The 12,765-nt window shown below is 36.8% G+C and overlaps 1 protein-coding gene across 1 annotated transcript; it reads left to right on the forward strand.

Moving 5' to 3' along the window:
* The first annotated feature begins 6,122 nt into the window (after positions 1 to 6,122).
* On the forward strand, positions 6,123 to 11,274 carry LOC135211484 (trichohyalin-like). Its single transcript, XM_064244791.1, has 2 exons — positions 6,123 to 6,389; positions 9,841 to 11,274. Exons 1-2 carry the CDS (start codon positions 6,123 to 6,125, stop codon positions 11,272 to 11,274), a joined length of 1,701 nt encoding a protein of 566 aa, XP_064100861.1.
* The last annotated feature ends 1,491 nt before the right edge of the window (positions 11,275 to 12,765 follow it).

Consider the following 12,765-nt stretch of genomic DNA (forward strand, 5'->3'; position numbering starts at 1 on the left):
CAGGAGTAGAAATTTGGTTTCATAAACTGGTATTTATATGTCATAAATAAAAATTTAAGCTGTCACAATTCTGATTTTTTACATGATTTTGTTTAGGTATAATTTTATTTACATTTCATAACAAATTTACGGCGGTCAAATGTGACTGCGCTCATTTGTCTTGTGCTCAAAAGTCGGCTCACGTATAAATAAGCATAACTCTCTGTCAAGCAAGTTTTACGTTATTGATTGTTATATTTTCTCCGATAACAAACACAAATACAACGAGAGACATTTCGCTCATCTGTAAACAAACCTTTATGCAGCCAATAAACTCGAAAGTCCCAACAACACTTGCAGAGCCACTCACTCGTTTGCTCTGATCCACTGATAGATTTCACAAGACTATAAGATGAGAACCCCAATACCTGTTGAGCGTCGAAGGTGCCTGCAGGGTCTATTTGTATTACCGCCCACGTAAATGTTACTCAATTAATGTTGTCCTTTCAGTGCCTCTCACGTCAAATTCCTTTGCGGCTCTTTTTTTGGGCAGACGTGCATGAATCGTTAGTCTTCGGCATTTTGAAAGAATTCGATAAACTAAGAGGTCACTGTGACTATTGCACTGACGTACGAATCTTGTGGAAAAGTAGGTCCTATATGTCTTGTATTTCCACTATGGTCCCGTGGAAGATGCATATAAGATATTCTTGCGTGGAAAAGAAAGGACATTCAGAGACTTTCAGCTTTCATTCCAAAATCATCTTCAGGGTACTAACCAGTTTTAAGAAAACTACTTACACAAGAAAGCAATAAAGAAAATATGATAGAGCACCACTAGCTTCAATATCATCGATAAATATTGAATGCATTCCTTACACTCATGAGAAATTTATTCAAAGCACATAAGCGACTTCAAGGTTAACATGTTGACTGTCGAATGCTGGACATTCAAATGATTTTATGGCAACCTCCTTTACTTTGCCCTAAATAGGTAAGAAACGATCTAAACATATCTGAGTGGCACTTGGCCAAGTCCTAGTTTATTGCTGAGTGGCTAACGTATGAGAGGGTTGAAATCTAATGAATAGTGAGCGTTTCGTAATGGCTTTTTAGAGGAATATTATACATAATAGTTTTGAGAATCGACGCACCTTAAGGGAGCCATAACCCAGGAAGTCTAATACAGGAATATCCTATTACAATGGAAGTAGTTCATTCATTTGCATTATCATAACGAAAATAATGAAATATATCTTTTCATGAACTTAAGGATTGATTTCTTACACTCACTATATAAGTAATTTAAAAGGCAGAGAGAGAGAGAGAGAGAGAGAGAGAGAGAGAGAGAGAGAGAGAGAGAGAGAGAGAGAGAGAGAGAGAGAGAGAGATATTCAAACAGGTCTTTAATTATGAGGAAACGTAATTGGGAATTTTAAAAGGAATTTATAGTAAGGATCTTAACATTATGTGAATCATCAGTTCAAGGCTGCATTGAGGGAGATGAAACTTACAGGAGCAGCGCCGGTAACAGTAGCTTCAAGCGTAAATATAAATTTTATTGCATGTATTTTGGCCATGCTCTACTTTAATGCTTAAAATCCACTGCAATCACCATCTCATTCCAATAACCCTATTGATATCACCTCTCATTTCAATCATCATCAGCCGTTGCTATCCGCTGCAGAACAAAGGCCTCAGACATTTTCTTCCACTTCCGTCTGTTTATGGCCTTTCTATGCCATTCCATGCCCGCAAATTTTCTTGGCTCGTCAATCCATCGTCTTCTCTTCCTTCCCCTGCTTCGTTTGCAATCTCTAGGGACCCATTCTGTTATTCTTTACATCCATCTATTATCCGAAATTCTCATTATATGTCCTGCCCACGCCATTTCTTTTTCTTACTTGTTGTTAGAATATCTTCTACTTTAGTTTGCTCTCGTATCCATGTTGCTCTTTTTTCTGTCTCTGTGTTATTCCCATCATTATTCTTTCCATAGCTCTGAGTTGTAACTAACTCTATGTTGTAAGGCCAAGTTTCTGATGCGTAAGTTAATACTGGTAGGGCCATCTGATTAAATACTTTTCTTTTTAGAGAAAGTGACATTTTACTCTCATAATCTCATTTTGTTTACAAATTGCGCTCCATCCCATACTTATCCTTCTTTTAATTAATTTCGGTCTCATGTCCTGGGGAAACACTTAATGTCTGTCATGAAGACGTATTTTCATTAACAATCTCCAGAGGTTCGTCCATAACCCTTATCTGTTGTCAATGCATTTGCATTGATCATCATCTTAGTTTTACTCATATTCATTTTCAGTCTTACATTTCTGCTTTCTCTATTCAAATCTTCTATCATCTTTTGTAATTCCTCCCTTGATTCATTGAGTAGAACTATGTCATCAGCAAATCTTAAGTCGTTAAGGTATTCCCCATTAATGTTAATTCCTACATTTTCCCAATCTTAAATTCTTAAAACCTTCTAAGCACGTTGTGAATAATTTATACCACCTCTCATTTCAGTAACTCTATTGATATCACCTCTCATTTCAATAACCCTATTTTTATCACCTCTTATTTCAATAACACTATTGATTTCACCTCCTCAAATCATAACTCTGAAAGTCCTTACACACACACACACACACACACACAGAGAGAGAGAGAGAGAGAGAGAGAGAGAGAGAGAGAGAGAGAGAGAGAGAGAGCCTTTAGTGGGATTTAGTGCAATATTTCACATTTTAAACTCTGAAAGTTCTTGAGAGAGAGAGAGAGAGAGAGGAGAGAAGAGAGAGAGAGAGAGAGAGAGAGAGAGAGAGAGAGAGAACGGTTAGCAGTGTTTAGTGAAGTATCTCGTTGCATTAAACCACACTAACCGTTCGGTCTCTCTCTCTCTCTCTCTCTCTCTCTCTCTCATCGAGAGGTACAAAGCTCTTTTAATTGCCTCTAAGGACGGCAGATGTAAATAAGCTAGAACTATTAACGGGTTTATTGTACGATTTAACTGTACAAAACTCCTGTAGCATTTGTGTACCTCTAATAAATGGAGTAGTACCAAATGGATGGCTGTTATGGAGATTGCGATAAAGTGTATTCGTCATTAAGAATAGAAAATGGTAAAAAATTTTGTCTCGCTCTCTCTCTCTCTCTCTCTCTCTCTCTCTCTCTCTCTCTCCTCCTCAGATTTTCCATATTTTTCTTTGAATGATTACATTAAACGAAAACCAGACAAGAAATAATGGATGAAAACTAGAACTGAAGAGATACAACGCATCCGGTTGTGGGATCTTCTTTACATACAAGATATGTAACACATGGAATAAACTGCCACCCAAAGTTGTAAACAGCAACAGTGTGGAAGAGTTCAAAAGAAAGCTAGACAAAATCATTAGGACACTGTGAATGAACAGTGGAACCTGCTCCTATAGGTATGTGAGCACACGATGTCTCCTCTTAGGATGGACTAACTTCCTCTCCCTCTCACTCTCGCTCTCTCTGTCATCCCCTTCCCAGCCTTCACCCTCTGTAGTGCCATTGATGTCTTAACCTCCCAGTATTCTTTTCCAAATGGTCAGTCATATGTATACCAAAATTAGGCATGCCCGTTGAGAGAAAACCTTTCCCACCCCCACTCTCTTGGGTGCCATTTGTTGCCCTTTGTGGGAGGTAGTGATGTCTTATGCCCTCAGTGCTAATTTCGTGATTTAAAGCCATATGGTTGACATTGCTGAAAGCATTTCAGAGTTTTGTTGGCACAGACATATACACACATACATATGTACATAACATACATGCATGCACGCATCCATTATATATATATATATATATATAAGATAAAGAAGATTAAGGGCAGGAACACGAAGAGATTCACATTATGCTTTAATCCTACGTTTCGTGACAACATCACCACATCATCAGGGATTTTTCTACAAAATAAAATATAAAATGTTAACGTAAAATAAGAGCTGATTACAAGATCCAATAGTTGAAAAGTTAAAACAGTTTAATGGTAAAATTGCAACTCTCACACTTAAATTACATGCACACTTTATTAAAACAGACCAGAAGTACCAAACGACTTACAAAATGACGAGAAGAACATTTTAAAATCTCAGCTAAATTACACAATTACATAAAAATAAAAACAAATACAATAAAAAGTAAAAGTCATATATTCATAAAACCACGGCCAAAAACCACTTAACACTTAGCCAACCTTTCACCATCAAAGAAAAAAACACACTAAAAGTAAACAACGTGAAGAGGCACAAGGAATGACAGAATAATTAGGCTAAAATCAGGGGGACAGCAGAGGAATGCCCGTTTATGTATATATATATATATATATATATATATATATATATATATACTATACATATATATATATATATACATATATATAAAACATATATACATATATATATATATATATATATATATATATATTATATCTATATATATATATATATAATACATAGAAAGTAGACAGATGTTTTGGAAATCTCAATCTCAGTAGGAAAAGAAGAGCGTAGGTTAAAGACACCACATTTTTATTGCGACGCGTTTCGTTCTTTCCTCATAACAACATTTTCAAGCCTAAAAGAAACATTACAGTATTTTAATGGTAGTTACAAGATTATGTAATTATTGGCTGACAAAGCTGAGTAAAAGTAGCAACAATAAGATAATGGTTAAAATCTTTAAAATAAATTGCACCAGCATACTGAAAAAATAAATTATATAAGATCTTTAAAATAAATTACAACCGTATACTAAAAACAGAATGGTGGAAAGACAGAGATGGAAAGTTTACACTACAAATGAATGACTGATTGATTTATATTAAAAGCAAGGGATGCGATGAATTGTCAAGGTTAAGATCTGGTTTCCTTAAAAATATTTCTATCGACTCAGAGATTCTCAATAATGACTCTTCTCTAAAAGTACCAAGCACATAACTAATTTTCCAATCTTCTACCTGTATTACATTCTCTATGTTGCTGTATAATCGGTGATCTGGTTGGCTTGGCCAGCAAGCAACCAGTACGAGGAGAAATGCCATAATGTTCGGAAGATCTTGTCCGGACCGACCGTTTTGACTGGCCAATATAGGTGGCGCTATAGGCGTCACACTTGTAAATATAGGTGATGCCAGACAAAAGGTCTGAAGGTAGTTTATCTTTATGGTTTAACAACGCTTGGATAGTTATGGTTGTGGTAAATATTATCTTGGGTTCAATGTGGGGAAAACTATACTTAAAACATATTTCTAGTTCTCTTGTAACGTATTTAGAACAAGGATCACTTATAAATGGAAATTTAAAATACATAGTTAGTTTATCAACCCTTGGTATATTTATTTTGCTATTTATACTAAAAGAAATATTTAGGAACTTTTTTATTTCTTTAATATATTATGTTATTGGATAGCCTTTATTAATTTGAAAATAGTTAACAGAAATTTTATTTCTGGAGTCAAATGCCTGCCAAGAGCTTGCAGAGAGACTATGCTCTATGTATTAAAGTCTTAATGTTATTTATTTTGAAGTTAAAGAATGTAGCACTTTGGAAATTCATTCCAAGATTGGATGAGGTTCATTCTATACACTTTAAACCTCATCCAATCGTCCGCTTATGAGGATTGCCAACACACTCTTTTATTGCAAGAAATCGACCACAAACGGAGACTGTCTGCCCGACTAAAGCAGGACATCGCCGCCGTTGAGGACAGGGTCAGGAATGCTCTTAGCAATCTTGATTTTACTTATGTGAAAAATGTTATTCAAAACTCCATCCTGAGGTATAATGAACAGGTAACAAGTGTTCACAGAAGGAAGTTTGTCAACTAGGGAGGATCATTCGACCTAAACCGTAGCAACGAGGACAAGTGCATTCACAATTACTCCAACTATGTACTCAACAGCAGAGAAAAGTTTCTGTTATCACTAGGAATGAATTTCTGCCTCCCATTGTTCAAGTACCCCAAGAAGTCCATTTTACTGTACTTCGAACACTTGCTCTACCGACTGAGGCAACAACCCATCTATAAAAGAGAATTTAGGGAGTGCGTGAATAATGTAAGAAGCATTATTACTAAAATTCCCAAGTTTTTTCGTTATTCGTTTAACACCATTTCCACTATGGATATGGATAGGCTTAAGAAATTGAAAATAAATAAAAACATTGTGATATCTAGGCCCGATAAGGGTCACGGCATTGTCACATTAAACAGAGCCGATGATGTTGAAAAGATGGAAACTGTTCTCTCTGACAGTTCAAAATTTATGAAGTGTCCTCAAGAAGATATATATAAAACAAACTTGAATACAGAAGACAAGATCAATTACCAATTAAGAAAGCTCAGAAAGAATGATTCGATTAGTGAAGAAGAATATAACAAGTTGTTTGTAAGTGGGAGTTCACCATCAACATTGTACGGACTACCAAAAGTTCATAAAAGTGGAATACCATTGAGACCCATTCTGTCTGCCTTTAAAGCACCATCCTACAAACTAGCGAAATTTTTAATAAGTTTTTTTATACAGCCTTGACAGAAAATCAGTATACATTAAAAAATACGTATGAGTTCAAGAACACCATCAATTCTTCTGAAATAGCCGAAGGTGCGGTGCTAGCAAGCTTTGACGTCGCCTCCCTTTTCACAAACGTTCCTATCAAGGAAACGATTGATATAGTTTTAAACTCTATTTATAATAACATTGAACAAGTGAGAAACTCTTCTTAACTTATGTATAAACGATAATCACTTTTTATTCAATAATTTGCACTACAAACATTTGAGGGTTTCGCAATGGGATCTCCACTTTCAGCCCCAATGGCCAAACATATTTCTTTGTTTTCATGAAAAACGATGGCTTGATGATTGTCCCCCTTGAGTTTTAAACCAATTGTTTATCACAGGTATGTTGACGACACATTTTGGTTTGCAGGCATATAAGTCATGTACAGCGGTTCCATGAATTACTTAAATAGTAACACCCATGTATTCAGTTTACCGTGGAACATGAAGAAAATAATATTCTTAACTTTTTAGATGTAAAAACATTACAAAAAACTACCGCAAACAATAAGTCGCTCTTAAATTTTGGCATTTTTAGAAAGTCTACTTATTACCGGTCTTGGAATGAATTTCCAAAGTGCTACATTCTTTAACTTCAAAATAAATAACATTAAGACTTTAATACATAGAGCAGTCTCTCTGCAGCTCTTGGCAGGCATTTGACTCAGAAATAAAGTTTCTGTTAAACTATTTCAAAATTAATGGCTATCCCAATAACATAATATATAAAGAAATAAAAAAGTTCCTAAATATTTCTTTTAGTATAAATAGCAAAATAAATATATATACCAAGGGTTGATAAACTAACTATGTATTTTAGATTTCCATTTATATGTGATCCTTGTTCTAAATACGTTACAAGAGAACTAAGAAATATGTTTAAGTATAGTTTTCCACACATTACCCCTAGTTAATATTTACAACAACCATACTATCCAAGTGTTGTTAAACCATAAAGATAAACTACCTTCAGACCTTTTGTCTGGCATCACCTATATTTACAAGTGTGACGCCTGTAGCGCACCTATATTGGCCAGTCAAAACGGTCGGTCCGGACAAGATCTTCCGAACATTATGGCATTTCTCCTCGTACTGGTTGCTTGCTGGCCAAGCCAACCAGATCACCGATTATACAGCACATAGAGGAATGTAATACAGGTAGAAGATTGGAAAATTTTAGTGTGCTTGGTACTTTTAGAGAAGAGTCATTATTGAGAATCTCTGAGTCGATAGAAATATTTTTAAGGAAACCAGATCTTAACCTTGACAATTCATCGCATCCCTTGCTTTTAATATAAATCAATCAGTCATTCATTTGTAGTGTAAACTTTCCATCTCTGTCTTTCCCACCATTCTGTTTTTAGTATACGGTTGTAATTTATTTTAAAGATCTTATATAATTTATTTTTTCAGTATGCTGTGCAATTTATTTTAAAGATTTTAACCATTATCTTATGTTGCTACTTTTACTCAGCTTTGTCAGCCAATAATTACATAAATCTTGTAACTACCATTAAATACTGTAATGTTTCTTTTAGGCTTGAAAAATGTTGTTATGAGGAAAAGAACGAAACGCGTCGCAATAAAAATGTGTGTCTTTTAACCTACGCTCTTTCTTTTCCTACTGAGATTGAGATTTCCAAAACATCTGTCTACTTTCTATGTATATATATATATATATATATATATATATATATGTATATATGTATATATAGTATATATATATGTCTATATATTATGTATATATATATGTGTATATATATATGTATATATATATATGTGTATATATATGTATATATGTGTGTATATATATATATATATATATATATATATATATATATATATATATGTATATATATATATATATATATATATATATATATATATATGTATGTATAATATGTATATATATATATATATGTATATATATATATATATATGTATATATTATATATATATATGTATATATATATATACTATGTATATCTATATATGTATATATATATATATCTATATATAATATATATATATATATATACATAAACGAGCATTCCTCTGCTGTCCCCCTGTTTTTAGCCTTATTATTCTGTTATTCCTTGTGCCTCTTCACGTTGTTTACTTTTAAGTGTGTTTTTTTCTTTGATGGTGAAAGGTTGGCTAAGTGTTAAGCGGTTTTTGGCCGTGGTTTTATGAAAATATATATATATATATATATATATATATATATATTTATTTATTTATATAATAATATATATAGAAAGAAACACACACACACACACACACACACACATATATATATATATATATATATATATAATATATTATAATAGGCAAATATATAGAAAGAAACAGACACACACACATATATAGTATATATATGTATATATAATATATCTATATATATATATATATTATATATATACTATGTATATAAATATATATATATATATATATATATATATATATATATATATATATATACATATACATATGTATATAAATATATATATATATATCTATATATATTATATATATATTATATGTTTACATATACTATGTATTATATATATATTATCTATATATATATATATATATATATATGTATGTATGTATTTCATTTTACAACGGCGCCTCTTAATCGCATGTGCTTTTTTTTATTCATCAAACTCATTATTTCTAGTTTGTCTATTCTTCCACATCTGGTTTAAGGTCTCTCTTTTTTTTCACTCACTGTGTTCCCGAAAGACAAATTCCGAGATGTTCGAAGTCTTCAGATCCTGAAGCCTTCCTTCCCTGGCCCTGACGACTCGAAGTCTTCAGATCCTGAAGCCTTCCTTCCCTGGCCCTGACGACTCGAAGTCTTCAGATCCTGAAGCCTTCAGATCCTGGCCCTGACGATTCCGTCTCCGTCAAGGAGAATGATCCAAGACCCGAGTCATCGCAATTGTCAGATTCTGAAGGCTTCCATCGTGGAAGCGGAGGAAGCGCGAAACGAGGATGAGACTTTGAAGTCTCCAGCGGAACGAATCGCAATCATGTGTCAGCTTTGAAAACTAACCTAATGAACAGGCGTCTTACTCGGCTATTACGAACAATGAATGCAATGTCAATTTAATTAATCAGTTTGGCTGCGGGTTTACAATGATCCCGTCAGATATACTATTATTAGTTTTGCCTGTTCTTAGAACAGTGTTTACCCTTGAACCTATTGGAAAGAGATTTCTCTCTGGCAAGAAAAGGCAAAATCATCATCTTTATCTACACGGAGTTCTAACCAGGGTGTCGAAGAGATCATATTTGCCCTGAAGGATGGATATGAGAAATGGATTAAGGAAATCCAGGATAACCATTCGAGCGAAATTCAGGCAATGGAAAACGAACGTTCTTGGCTGAAGGCGACGCTGAAGGAAAAAGACAAATTCATTCAGAAAGTTACTGAAAACGTTGTAAGGCTCATGACTAGAACCACGACAAACGAGGAAGAATCAATCTCGAGCCGAAAGTGCCAAGAGAGTAATAAAGAAGAAGAGGTCGAAAAGGAGAGAAAGGAACTGGCAGACGCACTTAAAGAAATTGCAAAGTTGAAAGAGGACTTGGAGGAACTTCGGAGGGAGGTAAGAGCTAGACAGAAGAATGACAAGGATGCCACCCAATCAAGAATGAGGCCACGCAAATACGGCGAGGAAAACCAGGATCCACAAAGCAGATTCTGGGCAGGATTCGCAACCAACATGGACTCCTCTGAGTGGGATGTCTATTCATTGGTGAAGACAGATTCGACCAGAAGAACTAGTGACGCTGAAGTAGTCAACGAACGCGAAAATGCCATAAGGAAGGGAAGTAAAATGCGGCGCTGGAATGGGAAAATTAAAAGGTGGTTAAAACCAAAACCTAAACACGATTCTATGTGGGATGAACTTCGGGAAGGACTGCTCAGAGACTGGCAAAAACTTTCTCGTTCAGAGGTGATACCAGAGTCTGAAATAAACAGCATACTTCAGGATATGGAGCAGATGCTTAAGAGTGAAATTAAGATGGGAAAGGAGGACATAGAAGCGGTGCTTAAGCACGAGACACCTGAAACAGAACCAAAAGAGGTACTGGGAGATACAGAAATATTCGAGGAAATCAGAGAGATCCTTGAGGAGAAGGCTGAAAGGCGCTCTAAACGAAGGTGGGAAAAAAACGCATGGAAATCCGTCATCCGGGAACATAAGGAGAGAAAGGCAAACGAAAGGGCCGACAAAAAGCTGAGGAAACAGCAATTACTCCCTAGAAAACGGGAAGAAAAGGAGAAAAAGACTCAAAGGAAAGCTGAAAAAAGGTGGGTTAGCGTAGTCAAGAGGAACATCATGGAGCGACACGAGGAGAGGAAACAGAAAAGAAGAGATGACAGATTGAGGAAACTGAGGGACTTGATCGAGTTTGTCAAGCAAGAACGTAAGATAATGAACCAGAAAAAGAAGGCTGACCGAGAATGGCTAGAGAGAGAAGCCATGTCTTTGGCACTGTATGACCATCAAGTAAGGATGGAAGAACGAAAAAGGAAAAAGGAAGCACGAAGAGCTTTCAAGCAGGAATTGAAGGAAAGGAACGCCCAATTGAATGCTGAAGGATATAGGCTGAAGAATGAATCGAACCAAGTTAGAGGAAAAAAGCACACAAGAGGAGAAAGGCTAAAGCAAAAGCTTGAAAAACAGGAAGCTAAATAGTGCATTAAATGATCTCGAAGAGAAGAAAAAAAAAGACCTGTGAGAAAACGAAAAAAACCCAAAAAAGGTCTAAAGTAGAAGTGCAACTTCGTGATTACATTGGGCTCTTCCTTCAGGATCCTTTACTGCTCGCTTTGTATTACGAAAATAAATATGATAAACCAGCTACCACCCAGGTTAGTCCGCAGGAGCGTCAGAAAAAGAAGAAAAGAGCTACGAAGGGAACACATTCTAAAAAGGAAGTTTGGGTATGGAAGAGGAATTCTAAAGGGAAATATGAATTGATAGGAAAGAAGAAAATAGACAGGACAGCATCAAACAAATAGAAAACCAGAGGGAAAGGGAGAGGAAGAACACTGCAGGGAAGAAAGTGGAAACATCCAAGGCTGGTGGACTGAAGGCAGTTGGGGGGCTGCTGGAAGTACTCTGCTCTGGAAGCATCCAAGGCTGGTGGACTGAAAGCAGTTGGGGGGCTGCTGGAAGAACTCTACTCTGGAAGAATCCAAGGCTGGTGGACTGAAGGCAGTTGGGGGGCTGCTGGAAGTACTCTGCTCTGGAAGCATCCAAGGCTGGTGGACTGGAAGCAGTTGGGGGGCTGCTGGAAGTACTCTACTCTGGAAGATTCCAAGGCTGGTGGACTGAAGGCAGTTAGGGGACTGCTGGAAGTACTCTACTCAGTAAGCATCCCAAGCATGTTGACTGAAGGCAGTTGGGGGGGTGCTGGAAGTAGTCTACTCTGGAAACATCCAAGGCTGGTGGACTGAATGCAGTTGGGGGGCTGCAGGACATACTCTACTCTGGAAGCATCCATGGCTGGTGGACTGAAGGCAGTTTGGGGGCTGCTGGAAGAATTCTTCTCTGGAACCATCCAAGACTGGAGGACTGAAGGCAGTTGGGGGGCTGCTGGAAGTACTCTACTCTAAAAGCATCCAAAGCAGGTGGACTGAAGGCAGTTGGGGGGCTGCTGGAAGTAGTCTACTCTGGAAGCATCCAAGACTGGTGGACTGAAGGCAGTTGGGGGGCTGCTGGAAGAACTCTACTCTGGAAGCAGCCAAGGCTGGTGGACTGAAGGCAGTTGGGGGGCTGCTGGAAGTACTCTACTCTGGAAGCATCCAAAGCAGGTGGACTGAAGGCAGTTGGGGGGCTGCTGGATGTACACTACACTGGAAACATCCAAAGCAGGTGGACTGAAGGCAGTTGGGGGGCTGCTGGAAGTACTCTACTCTGGAAGCATCCAAGGCTGGTGGACTGAAGGCAGTTGGGGGGCTGCTGGAGGTACTCTACACTGGAAACATCCAAAGCAGGTGGACTGAAGGCAGTTGGGGGGCCCGTTCTGCTGGAGGTACTTCTACACTGGAAAAACATCCAAAGCAGGTGGACTGAAGGCAGTTGGGGGGCTGCTGGAAGAACTCTATTCTGGAAGCATCCAAGGCTGGTGGACTGAAGGCAGTTGGGGGGCTGCTGGAAGCACTCTACTCTGTAAGCATCCAA

The sequence above is a fragment of the Macrobrachium nipponense genome, chromosome 4 (genome assembly GCF_015104395.2).
Source record: "Macrobrachium nipponense isolate FS-2020 chromosome 4, ASM1510439v2, whole genome shotgun sequence".
NCBI lineage: Eukaryota > Metazoa > Arthropoda > Malacostraca > Decapoda > Palaemonidae > Macrobrachium > Macrobrachium nipponense.

What these genes read in the sequence shown, in the direction of transcription:
- LOC135211484 (XM_064244791.1), top strand. Translation starts at nt 6,123, where the DNA reads ATGGATATGGATAGGCTTAAGAAATTGAAAATAAATAAAAACATTGTG. An exon ending in AAGAATATAACAAGTTGTTT is followed by an intron (nt 6,390 to 9,840) that starts GTAAGTGGGAGT and finishes AGTTCTAACCAG; the next exon opens with GGTGTCGAAGAGATCATATT.